General features: G+C 37.1%; 1 protein-coding gene across 5 annotated transcripts in view; it reads left to right on the top strand.

Annotated features, from left to right (window-relative positions):
• GOLGA4 (golgin A4) overlaps positions 1-13,310 on the top strand; it is a 126,916-nt gene that overhangs the window by 15,140 nt on the left and 98,466 nt on the right. For 4 of the 5 annotated variants that reach the window (XM_077865829.1, XM_077865827.1, XM_077865826.1 and 1 more), the window contains exon 2: positions 385-474. In XM_077865829.1, the coding sequence (XP_077721955.1) occupies positions 385-474 (90 nt within the window). Of the gene's footprint in view, positions 1-384; positions 475-4,767; positions 4,819-13,310 lie in introns of all 5 variants that reach the window. The other variant, XM_077865828.1, reaches the window with a different exon arrangement.

Genomic DNA, 13,310 nt, shown 5'->3' with positions numbered 1-13,310 from the left:
GCCTTTGGCCCAGGGCGCGATCCTGGAGACCCGGGATCGAATCCCACATCGGGCTCCCGGTGCATGGAGCCTGCTTCTCCCTCTGCCTGTGTCTCTGCGCCTCTCTCTCTCTCTGTGACTATCATAAATAAATAAAAATTAAAAAAAAATTAAAAAAAAAAGTTAATTTAGCTAATAAGATCACAGTTCTGGTTGGTGACGGAGTCAGACCAAGGACCCAGTAGGCAACCTAGATCTTCTAGTTGATTGTTTTCCTTTTTATATGTTTTTTTCCTTTCTTTCATGGGGTTCTTTGGGCACGGACTGAGAGAGAAGGTCTATACAATACATAGTCTACTAGTCAATGTAGTCTTTCTAATTTGTGCAATAATTTTTTTAATCTAGGCTCCCTCCAATTCTTCAACACCAACAAGAACCAGGAGCAGGACGTCTTCATTTACAGAGCAACTTGATGAAGGTACACCCAATAGAGAGGTAAGTTTGGAATTTCTTCTTTAATAAACCTTTTACAAGGAGCTTATTAATTAAAATGTGGCTACTGTTGATAACAAAATGGAAAATTATTTTTGACAGGTTAATTATTGAATTTTTAGGTATTTTTATTAATAACATAATATTTTTCTTTTTTTGTAAATAGTTATGCTTTTGTAAAGTGTGTTTTCTTTGAGAATCATAATTTGATAGTATAATATTCTCTACCTTTAATATTTGAGGTTTATAATAATTTGATAATTTGTTCAAGATAGCATCATACAGGGAAAAGTTTTATATTTTCAAGCTATTGATTGGAAACTGTGAACTTAACTGATTCTGTGTGACTTGCAGCTAGCACCAAAGCTCAGATTAGACTTTTTTCAATTTCTTTTTCTTGCTGTGAACTGCGACACAAGTTCAGAGGAGAGTAAAACAGAAATGCATAAATCAATGAATTATTATGAAGTAAACCCCATGTAACCACCGCTGAGATCCCAAAAGGAACACTGCCAGCATTATAGCGCTGCCTTCTTCCCCCGCAAAAAGCTTACTATCGTCCTGACTTTTTGGTATTTGTTTTTTTCCTTTTCTTTATCGTACCACTTTGGTATGCTTTCTGATGTAAATGTTATAAACATTTGGGTTGTTTACAGTTTTTGGTTATTATAAATTATTACTGTTCTGAACATCATTGTACAGTTCTTTTGGTATACATGTACCTGCCTTTCTTTTGCTTTGTACACAGGAGTGGAACATTGGGTCAAAAGGTATATATAGTTTTAACAACTTAGAAGATCATGCCCATTGTTTTTCGGGTAGTTGAACTTTACCTTTCTACCAGAAGTTTCTGAAAGTTGCTGTTGCTCTACGTTGTTGGTAGTCTTTTTAATTTCAGCTGTTCTCGTGGATGTGTAGCATTCTCTTATTGTTTTAATTTGCATTTCTCTGATGAATTATAGAATTATAAGATTGAGCATTTTTCATCTGTGTATTGGCCATTTGATACCTTTTTTTGTGAAGTGCTTATGTAACTTGCTTATTTTTCTGTTGGTTTGTCTTTTATTGATTTGTAGTTCTTTTCTTTATGTTGTGGATAGGAGTTTTTTATTGAGGTATAATTGACATATAACATTAATTTTATGTGTACAGTATACTGATTTGATACTTGAATACAAAATTCACCACAGTAAGTCAAGTTACCATTCATCACCATACATAGTTACAAATTCTTTTTCTTGTAATGAGGGTTTTTTTTTCTGTCTTGATGTTTCTTTTTTTGTTTGTTTCAAGTTTTTATTTAAATTCCAGTTAACATATAGAGATAGGAGTTTTTTTTATTGGATATATGCCTAGCAGATACCTTCTTCTCTGTGGCTTGCCTTTGACTCTCTTAATGGTGTCCTTAGAGGAACTGAAATTCTTAATGTATTCCAATTTATTAATATTTTATCTTCTGACTAGTGTTTTTGTTTCCTATTAAAGAATTGTTTTCTTACCCTGAGAGTATTTTTGTGTTTTACTTTTCAAAAATCATTATTTTTGATTGTAGTGTACAACATAGTGAGTGATTTGACAAGTCTGTAGTTTATACTGTGCTCACCAAAAGTATGGCTGCCATCTGTCACCATACAATGCTGTAACAGTATCTTTGACTATATTCTCTATGCCGTATTTTTTATTCCTGTGACTTAATTATATTATATTGAGAAGCCTGTACCTCTTGCTCTCCTTCACCCATTTTGCCATCCTCCCATATCTTGTTTTACTTTTCAAATTTGGATCTACATTCCACTTGGAAATGATTTTTTTCAACATGGTGTGAGGTAGAGATCAAGTCTGAGTGTTTTCCCTCTACCCCCCACCCCGCCTTTATGGCTATTCAGTTGTCCCATTCTTTTTTTTCTTTTTTTTTAAATAATAAATTTACTTTTTATTGGTGTTCAATTTGCCAACATACTGAATAACACCCATTGCTCATCCTGTCAAGTGCCCCCCTCAGTGCCCGCTACCCAGTCACCCCCACCCCCCGCCCTCCTCCCCTTCCACCACCCCTAGTTCGTTTCCCAGAGTTAGGAGTCTTCCATGTTCTGTCTTCCTTTCTGCTATTTCCTACCCATTTCTTCTCCCTTCCCCTCTATTCCCTTTCACTATTATTTATATTCCCCAAATGAATGAGAACATATAATGTTTGTCCTTCTCCGATTGACTTACTTATTTCACTCAGCATAATACCCTCCAGTTCCATCCACATCGGAGCAAATGGTGGGTATTTGTCATTTCTAATGGCTGAGTAATATTCCATTGTATACATAAACCACATCTTTATCCATTCATCTTTCAATGGACACCAAGGCTCCTTCCACAGTTTGGCTATTATGGACATTGCTGCTATTATAAACATCGGGGTGCAGGTGTCCCCGGCATTTCATTGCATCTGTATCTTTGGGGTAAATCCCCAGCAGTGCAATTGCTGGGTCATAGGGCAGGTCTATTTTTAACTCTTTGAGGAACCTCCACACAGTTTTCCAGAGTGGCTGCATCATTTCACATTCCCACCAACAGTGGAAGAGGGTTCCCTTTTCTCCGCATCCTCTCCAACATTTGTGGTTTCCTGCCTTGTTAATTTTCCCCATTCTCACTGGTGTGAGGTGGTATCTCGTTGTGGTTTTGATTTGTATTTCCCTGATGGCAAGTGATGCGGAGCATTTTCTCATGTGCTTGTTGGCCATGTCTATGTCTTCCTCTGTGAGATTTCTCTTCATGTCTTTTGCCCATTTCATGATTGGATTGTTTGTTTCTTTGCTGTTGAGTTTAATAAGTTCTTTATAGATCTTGGAAACTAGCCCTTTATCTGATACGTCATTTGCAAATATCTTCTCCCATTCTGTAGGTTGTCTTTTAGTTTTGTTGACTGTATCCTTTGCTGTGCAGAAGCTTCTTATCTTGATGAAGTCCCATAGTTCATTTTGCTTTTGTTTCTACACTTGTAAAACAGTGTGATTCATCATATCAGCAAGAGAAAAACCAAGAACTGTATGGTCCTCTCAATAGATGCAGAGAAAGCATTTGACAAAATACAGCATCCATTCCTGATCAAAACTCTTCAGAGTGTAGGGATAGAGGGAACATTCCTCAACATCTTAAAAGCCATCTACGAAAAGCCCACAGCAAATATCATTCTCAGTGGGGAAGCACTGGGAGCCTTTCCCCTAACATCAGGAACAAGACAGGGATGGATGTGGATGTCCACTCTCACCACTGCTATTCAACATAGTACTAGAAGTCCTAGCCTCAGCAATCAGACAACAAAAAGACATTAAAGGCATTCAAATTGGCAGAGAAGTCAAACTCTCCCTTTTCGCTGATGACATGATACTCTACATAGAAAACCCAAAAGACTCCACCCCAAGATTGCTAGAACTCATACAGCAGTTTGGCAGTGTGGCACGATACAAAATCAATGCCCAGAAATCAATGGCATTTCTATACACTAACAATGAGACTGAAGAAAGAGAAATTAAGGACTCAATCTCATTTACAATTGCACCCAAAAGCATAAGATCCCTAGGAATAAACCTAACCAAAGAGGTAAAGGATCTATACCCTAAAAACTATAGAACACTTCTGAAAGAAATTGAGGAAGACACAAAGAGATGGAAAAATATTCCATGCTCATGGATTGGCAGAATTAATACTGTGAAAATGTCAATGTTACCCAGGGCAATTTACACGTTTAATGCAATCCCTATCAAAATACCATGGACTTTCTTCAGAGAGTTAGAACAAATTATTTTAAGATTTGTGTGGAATCAGAAAAGACCCCGAATAGCCAGGGGAATTTTAAAATTGGACATCCACATGCAGAAGAATGAAACTAGACCACTCTCTTTCACCATACACAAAGATAAACTCAAAATGGATGAAAGATCTAAATGTGAGACAAGATTCCATCAAAATCCCAGAGGAGAACACAGGCAACACCCTTTTTGAACTCGGCCACAGCAACTTCTTGCAAGATACAGTTGTCCCATTCTTTCTACATTACTCTACTGTGGTACCTTTTTTTCAGAAATAAATGCCTGTGTTTGAGTGGATTTGTTTCTGGGCTCTCTGTTCTGCTCCCTTGTTTGCTATATCTGTCTTTGATCTGATACCGCACTGTCTTAATAACAGTAGTTTTATATTAAATCTTGCCCTTCTTAGAGCAGGTCTTTCCTGTCTTGGTCATTATGGGCTGCTTTAACAAAATTCCATAGACTAGTAGCTTAAACAATAAACATTTGTTTCTCACAGTTCCAGAGGCTGGGCAGTCCAAGATCAAGATGCCAGCAGATTGGCTGTATGGTGAGGACTCTTACTGGTTTGCAGATAGCTGTCTTCTCATTATATCCTAGCATGACCCTTCTTGGTACATATACCTAAGAAGAAAGAGATGGGTAGGAGTAGGGGGGAAGGCAGTTCTCCTGTCTCTTTCTCTTTTTATAAGAGTACTAATCCCATCCTGAAAGCCCCATCCTCTTGACCTTCTCTAGCAGATTACCTCCCTAAGGCTCTGCCTCCAAATAACATCACAGGGCTAAGGCTTCAACATGTGAATTTTGGGGGGCACATTCAGTCCATAGCACTCTCACCTTGTTCTTTTTGAGTGTCTTGGTTATTCTTACTCTTTCCATATAAATTCCATATAAATTTTAGAGTTAGATTTTCAAGTCTCACAAAAACAAAAAACAAAATGAAATACAAACAATGACAACAACAAAAACCTGTGGAGATTTTGATTAGGATTGTGTGGATTCTATAGGTTAGTTTAGAGAGAGTTTCAGTATTATAAATCAAATAATCTTTTTTTTTTTTTAAAGATTTATTTAGGGGATCCCTGAGTGGCTCAGTGGTTGAGCACCTGCCTTTGACCCAGGGCATGATCTTGGAGTCCCGGGATCGAGTCCTACGTTGGGCACCCTGCATGGAGCCTGCTTCTCCCTCTGCCTGTGTCTCTGCCTCTCTCTCTCTGTGCCTCTCATGAATAAATAAATAAAATCTTAAAAAAAAAGATTTATTTATTCATGAGAGACACACATGGGGTGGGGCGGGGGGCAGAGACACAGGCAGAGGGAGAAGCAGGCTCCATGCAGGGAGCCTGATGTGGGACTCGATCCCGGGTCTCCAGGATCGTACCCTAGGCTGAAGGCAATGCTAAACCGCTGAGCCACCTGGGCTGCCCAAATATCATAATCAGTATCACAAGCAATACTGTACTGAGCATTGTACATAAACGTAATGCTGTTCTTCTGTAGTATAGAATCCTAGGAATGGGATTGCTGGGTTATAGGGTGGATTTCAAATTTTAAAGATTTGAAAGTTTTCCAAATTCTTTAAAGGAAGGGTACTTTATTTTTAAATTTTTCCTAAGGTTACTTTAAAACAAAAAAAAAAATTAAACCTTTTTATAATAGATGTTGATAGCAAAATAAGCACTTCACAGTATAGTTTTTGCATTCAAAGTTAATGGCATTAAAAGGGCCCCTGGGTGGCTCAGTTAGTTAAAAATTATTTGCCTATGGCTCAGGTCATAATCCCAGGGTCCTGGGATGGATCCCCACATTGGGCTTCCTACTTAGCGAGTAACCCACTTCTCCATCTCCCTCTCCCTCTTCCCTCATCTGTTTCAAATAAGTAAAATCTTCAAAGTTAATGGCATACCGTATGCTTGGTGCATAGATTTAAATGATAATGACAGTTGTTTAAAGTATGAAGTACATGCATACTTTCTTTGGGAGCTTACTTTCTTGAATATCACTTGCAGTGTTACATCTCTTTAACTATTTGATTTCAAATTTAATGCTGTTAAATTTAGTTTATACATGTAACCAATTTGAATGAAAGTTGCAGTACTGAGTAGTACCCTTTTGGCAATCAGTGTTGATAGCATCATTACTATACTCAGTATATTGATTGCTATTACTGTATATTGGTTTATGTACAATGCAGCTGAAACCTGGAAAATAACTTGATTGCTACTTTTGCTTTCTAAATTTTTAAAAATTTATATATGTATATTTAAATATTTTATTTATTTGACAGAGAGAACACAAGCAGGGGGAGTAGTAGGAGGAGGGAAAGCAGGGGGAGCAGCAGGAGGAGGGAGAGGGAGAAGCAGGTTTCCTGCTGAGAAGGGAGCCCAATGTGGGGAGAGGGAGAAGCAGGTTTCCTGCTGAGAAGGGAGCCCGATGTGGGGTTTGATCCCAGGACCCTGGGATCATGACCTGAGCTGAAGGCAGATGCTTAACCAACTGAGCCACCTAGGCACGCCATATTTTCATATATTTTTAAAGCTTTTCTATTTATGTAAGTAGTCTCTACACCCAACATGGGGCTTGAATTCATGACCCTGAGGTCAAGAGTCGCACATTGTTCTGACTAAGCCAACCAGGTGCCCCTACTATTGTTTTTTAAAAAATATTTTATAGTAGGATGCTTTAAAACTTTTTACTTGAATGTATCTTTACATTCAAATAATCCTTTTTGAAAGGGATGATTTGAATATACTTTTACAATAGGCTGAGTAAGCTAAAGGTTATTTTTTATTTCTTCCCAAATTTCAATTCTAAAGATCCTGTACTTCATAGGTTTAATTTAGGAAGTGGTTTCTGATTGAAAGAGCAGCATCATCCCTTCTTTCTTCTCCTTGCTTTTAAAGTGTTTTCTGACAGGTAGCCTGGGTGGCTCAGCAGTTTAGCGCAGCCTTCAGCCCAGGACGTGATCCTGGAGACCCGGGATACAGTCCCACGTCAGGCTCCCTGCATGGAGCCTGCTTCTCCCTCTGCCTGTGTCTCTGCCTCTCTCTCTCTCTTTCTTTCTGTGTGTCTTTTATGAATAAATAAATAAAATCTTTAAAAAAAAGTGTTTTCTGACAACTCTAAAAGGTATTTTTGACCAGTATAATGTAAACCTTAGTTCAGTTTATTTTACACAATTAAAGGACTTTCTATTTTCATAATTAAGTTCTTGTTTAAAAGGGCATTATATAAGAATTACTTTTTAGTCATCCTCCCACTCCCTGGGGTTTTGTTTTTGTTTTTGTTTTTGTTAAGTCTCTGAGTTGGAAGATACCTCATAAAGGATAGGATCCTGATTGGCTATTTTAGAGGTTATAATGTTCCTTTTTAACAAAATGAGGAGGTTTAACTCAAAATATAAATATTTGTCTACCTCTCCAGTAGATACAGTAAAGTCTTTCTTATCTAGAATGTTTCAAAAGTAGATAGTTCTGTTAAGATAATTTCCTGGGCAATTAAAGATTTTATATACCTCCCGATATATAACACTATTTTCCTGTGTTAGTAAATACCATAGGTAAATCTAAATAAATCTGTCTTTGGTTGCTGGCTTTCTTATAAGGATATAAAAAATCATCCATGATTCAGGCATTGAAGGCAAAGGAGAACAGACTGAATTTGCACTGATGCTAAGGTCCATAGACCTCTGGCACTCCATCATCCTGTACAAATGGCATGTCTGTTCAGTTGACCATCTTCTTTCTCCCAGTGATCCTAGGCATAGCCTTGTTATCTTCAGCATAGAGCTCCCTTCCCCTTTTGTTGCTTGAGATGAATCTTTTTTGCTTCTCTAGAGCTGGCTGCTTAAGAGCAGTAGAGAGTGTAGGATCATGTGAAAGATTGACTAGGGCAAATGAAGCTACTGTAGCCTCCTATCCTCTGTTCCATTCTGATGATGTTTTTTGATTGAGATTAAATTCCTCTATATAACATTTATAGTTTCAAAGTGGCATTTAATACATTCACAATATTGTACATTTGTCACATCTCTTTAGTTCTATGACATTTTCATGATCCCCAAAAAGAAACCCATCCTCATTAAGCAGTTACTCCCCATGCTCCCTCTCTTCCAACCTAGGTGGCTACTAATCTGTGTATTGTGTCTATGGATCCACTTACTCTGGATATTTTGTATAAATGGAACCATACAATTTGTGACCTTTTGTGTCTGTCTCTTTTTAGTTAGCATGATGTTTTAAAGGTTCATTCGTGTTGTAGCATGTTTCAGACATTGCTCTTTGGGGCTGAATCTAATGATTTTTCTGAGTATGAAAATCTGTTTGTGTAATTTGTTTGGAGTAAGACCAAATAATAGACTTTTGAGATGAGGATGGTTTTTGGAGTCATTTGGGTGAGCCTGAATTTATATCCAGGCTTTCCCACTTGCTGGCTGAAGGACCTTTGGAAGTTAACTTTTCAATAACTCAGATTTTTTCTTTGTCAAATAGAAATAATACTTGCCTTATGAAATTGTGGAGATTTACTAGCATGTAAATTTCCTAGCATGTGCTTTGTGCATCGTAGGGGCTTGTTAAGTCGATACTGGGGGCAGCATGGAAGATGAGAAGGTCTACTCCACTTACTCTGCTTAGGTCCCTACATGAAGGGAGGGAAACAGATGGACTGTTATATGGACTAAGGCCCTAGGGATGTTATCCCTCTGTCTTTTGCTGAACTTTTGAAGGAAGGAGTGATATCTACATTTACCTGCTCTCTAATTTGCTGTTGTCACTCTTTAGAAATAAAATTGAGAAAATTGATTTTTGTTAATTGGTCTTGTATCCTGCAACCTTGCTGAACTCGTTTAATAGGTTCTAATAATTACTTAATAGATTAGTTAGTATTTTCTATGTAAAAGATCATGTCATCTGCAAACAGAGGTACATTTTATAACATTTTCTTCGTAATCGTTCTGACTAGGACTTTCAGTACAATGTTGAACAGAGGTGGTGAAAGCAGACGTACCTGTCTCATGCCTGATCTTAGGGGAAAGGTATTTAGTTGTTTTTGTTTTGGTTTTTTTTTTGGTATTTAGTTTTTTTGTCATTAAGTATGATGTTATCTGTTGGTGCCAGTAAATTGCCTTTATTATGTTGACAAAGTTCCCCTCCTTTCCTAATTTGTTGAGTATTCTTACAGAGCAGTGTTGAATTTTGTCAAATGTATTCTTTGTGTTTATTGAGATGGCCTTGTGATTTTGTCCTTTATTCTCTTGATATGGTATATTATATTAATTGGTTTTTGGAAGTTAAACTAACCTTGCATTCCTGGGATAAATCCTGCTGGTTCATGGCATACATCTTTTATTGCTGGGTGATTTGCTAGTATTTGGTTGAGGATTTTTGTGTCTATATTCATAAGAGATGTTGGTCTGTGGTTTTCTTTTCTGTGATGTCTGGTTTTGATATCAGGATAATATTAACCTCATAAAATGAATTGGGAAGTATTTGGGAGGAGTTTGTGAAGATTAGTTTAATTCTTCAAATGTTTGGTATAATTCACCAGTGAAGCCATCTGATTCTGGGCTCTTCTTTGTGGGAAGTGTTTTTTTGTTTTTTGTTTTTTAAGATTATTTATTTGAGAGAGTGCACATGAGTGAGTATGCACTGGGACAGGGGCACAGGGATAGGAGAGAGAGAAAGAATCCTCAGGCAGACTCCCCTCTGAGTCTTGAGCCTGATGTGGGCTTGATCCCAGGACCCTGAAATCATGACCCAAGCCAAAATCCACAGCTGGCCACCCAACTGACTTAGCCACCCCAGGTGCCTCTTGGGAAGTGTTTTGATTACTAATTCAGTCTTTTTACTTTTTTTTTTTTTTTTTTTTAGTCTTTTTACTTTTTATAGATCTATTGAGATTTTCTATTTCTTCTTGAGTCAATTTTGGTGATTTCTATCCTTCTAGAAATTTGTCTTTGTTATCCAAGTATCTCATTTGTTGGCATACAGTTGTTCATAGCATTATCTTATAATCCTTTTTATTTCTATAAATGCAGTAGTAATTTCCCCTCTTTCATTGCTGATATTAGTAATAATGAGTCTTATGTTTTTCTCTGCCAGTTATGCTAAATATTTATATCTTTTTAAAGAACCATTATGGTTCTACTTTCTGGTTGAGCGTGCTGAGCATTTTCAGAATTAGAATAGCAAGTTGATCTTTGATAACTTATTTTTCTCCAGTCTCAGGTGCCCTCAGATTAAACAAAAATACCTTGAATCCATATTGCTACTTCCTGGTTGCCTAGGCTGATATAACTTTCTTCCCATCTTCATATTACTGTTGGTCTTTTCAGTGGTGTTATGGCAAGGGAATGTTAACATCTTGTGCTTTTTTACTATCTTTTTTGTTTAGAGACTTTATATTAGTATATATTCTAATATATATGTGTGTGTGTGTGTGTGTGTATGTGTGTGTATATAATATATATATAGACAAAATAGGGCCTTAAGTTGTGGTCTTGAATTTATTCAAAATAGTTTACCCATGGTCTGTACAGAATTAATATTTTTTCATCTGCTGCTGCTGTTGTCATGTTGTAAACAATTTTATTCTTGTATCTTTGGTAGAGTATATTATGACAAGTACTTCTTAAAATGTACATTGTTGGAAATAAAAACAATGAGTTTAGTGTACCTTAGTACAGCTGACATCTGTATATGACAGTGTCTAGGAAGATAGAAACAGGAGTTCCTCTTGTCATGGCAGAGAGACTTATACATACTTGCTAAAGTACTAAACTTTTTTTTTTAAAGATTTTATTTATTCATGAGAGACACAGAGAAAGAGGGAACAAGAGAGAGAGAGAGAGAGAGAGAGGCAGAGACACAGGAGAGAGAGAGAGAGAGAGAGAGAGAGAGGCAGAGACATAGGCAGAGAGAGAAGCAGGCTCCATGCAGGGAGCCTGATGTGGGACTCGATCCCAGCTCTCCAGGATCAGGCCCTGGGCTGAAGGCAGTGCTAAACCGCTGAGCCACCAGGGCTGCCCAAGTACTAAACTTTTTAGAGACCCTCCTCTAATAGGAGTTACATTAATTCATAGGAGATATGCTAATTTGTTACTTATAGTGAATGCTAGTGCATGCCTTAGGGCGGTCATTAGGACTTAAGTTTCTCTTTGAACTCTGGTTCAGAAGGACTGGGAGGGTTCTGTGGTGCCAAAGTTAGATATAGTGCTGCAAGCCAGGACCTGGAGTGGGGCTCCCAACACTGGAGGAAAGAGGTTGAGAAAAGCTTTTGCTAACTGCTGCCTAGAGTTCTCTGTGGCCCATTATGAAAAACTGCTGTCCCTAGGGAGGCCTCGTGACCAAGAACTGAAGCATACCTCACGTTGGCTTATTGTGACTGAGTCAGTGATAACCCTTGTATTGCCATCGGGCAAGAAACTCAAACTGGAGCCTAGGGAGTCAGATTGACTGGATAAGGAAAGAGGAGTACAGAAGGAAGGAGAAAGATGATACCTCCTCAAAGTGAACCTGTATATGAAAATTCTAAAGCAAATGCTAGGAAGGCAGCCATTAAAAACAGGAATTGGCATATAAGTTTATCCTAGATAAGATTCAAATAAAAGAGTAGTCTAGAAAGGACTTTAAAACAAATATGTTTCGTAAGATACATGAAGTAATGATTTTCTGAAAAAGAAGATAAAATTGTGGGGAAAAACAGACTAAAACAAAAGTAGGTAGGTAGGAAAAAGAACCAATTAGAAATCCTTGAAGTGAAAAAAAATTGTTGTAAAAACATACATCAGAATAAAACTCAAGACAGATCCCAAATCACAGGAAAATTAGGATATTCAAAAGGAATACTGAGTAATTCCACCAAAATCACATAGAGATAAATATATATATGTAAGAGTAAGAGATGTGGCGGAAAAATCAAAAAGCCTTCAGAATTCTAATGGGAGTTGTATATATCTTCACAAATGGTCAGACAGTGTTAGTTCAACAGATGGCTTCTTCTAAGGACCACAGAAGAGGTGAATTAAGTTCTTACAAGATTTGGATTCGAATTTGAGCAGAGCTTGAGAGACATGGAGTTGAGACAGAATTTGATTGAGAATATTTGGGAACTGACCATGTAAGATTTTCATAGGCATAAGAAGCAAATGACAAGGACAGCAAGTGGGAAGAAAGGGTCTAGGTTTTGAGGTAGCTGTCAATGGAAACTAACTTTGATACACTTGGCTTTTACTTGGGCTAAGGGCATGAGTGTAAATTGTTTTTTGGTAGCATCTTCCTTTGAAATGTTTGGTCAACATGTTTTTCTCTGTTGGACATCAATTTTTGTGAGTGTGTGGGTGTTTTGTTTTGTTTTTTGTTAGACTTCAAACACTCTGTGAAATTTTAAATTATTTTGTCGTGTGGGCCAGAGTGACTTCATTTCAAATGTTAATTTTAGAAGCCTAAGAAGAGTAAATTTGTATAGCCTTTAATTTAAAATCACATCCATTCCAAGGATGACCTTTCTGAATTCCCAGAGGAGTTCAAATTTTCAGCAAGAATAAAAACTTGGATAAGATGAGTAGCCAGAGCCAAGCAGGCATCTAGTACATTTTAGTACACCACTAATACTCAACTTTTAGGACCAGATGAAGAGTTAGTGGAGGCTCTAGTCAATATCCATAACTCTATAGTACTAAGATGAAAAGTGTAAGTTCTTAAGGTTGTGCAACATTTCTGATATAAGTTCTTTATTATATGTAATATATAACATAATAATATACATTACTTGCTGTGTTAAGATTGCAAAAGAATGTTTTTGGTTTTTTTTTTTTTAGTTTTTATTTTATTTTGAAATAATCATAGATTTACAGGACATGATAAAATTTCTTTTAGGGGAGGGCCTGTGTATATTTTACCCATTTTCTCCCAAAGATGTCTTCTGTAACTATTGTATGCTATCAAAACAAGGGATTTGACCTTGGTAAACTGTGTGATACCCATAGAGCTTATTCAGATTTCAGCAGTTTTTCATTTAAAAGTTCACTTTAATTATAATTTC

The sequence above is a fragment of the Canis aureus genome, chromosome 22 (assembly GCF_053574225.1).
Source record: "Canis aureus isolate CA01 chromosome 22, VMU_Caureus_v.1.0, whole genome shotgun sequence".
Lineage (NCBI taxonomy): Eukaryota > Metazoa > Chordata > Mammalia > Carnivora > Canidae > Canis > Canis aureus.
Note: the sequence above shows the minus strand (reverse complement) of the source record. Positions and strands in the feature narration are given on the sequence as shown.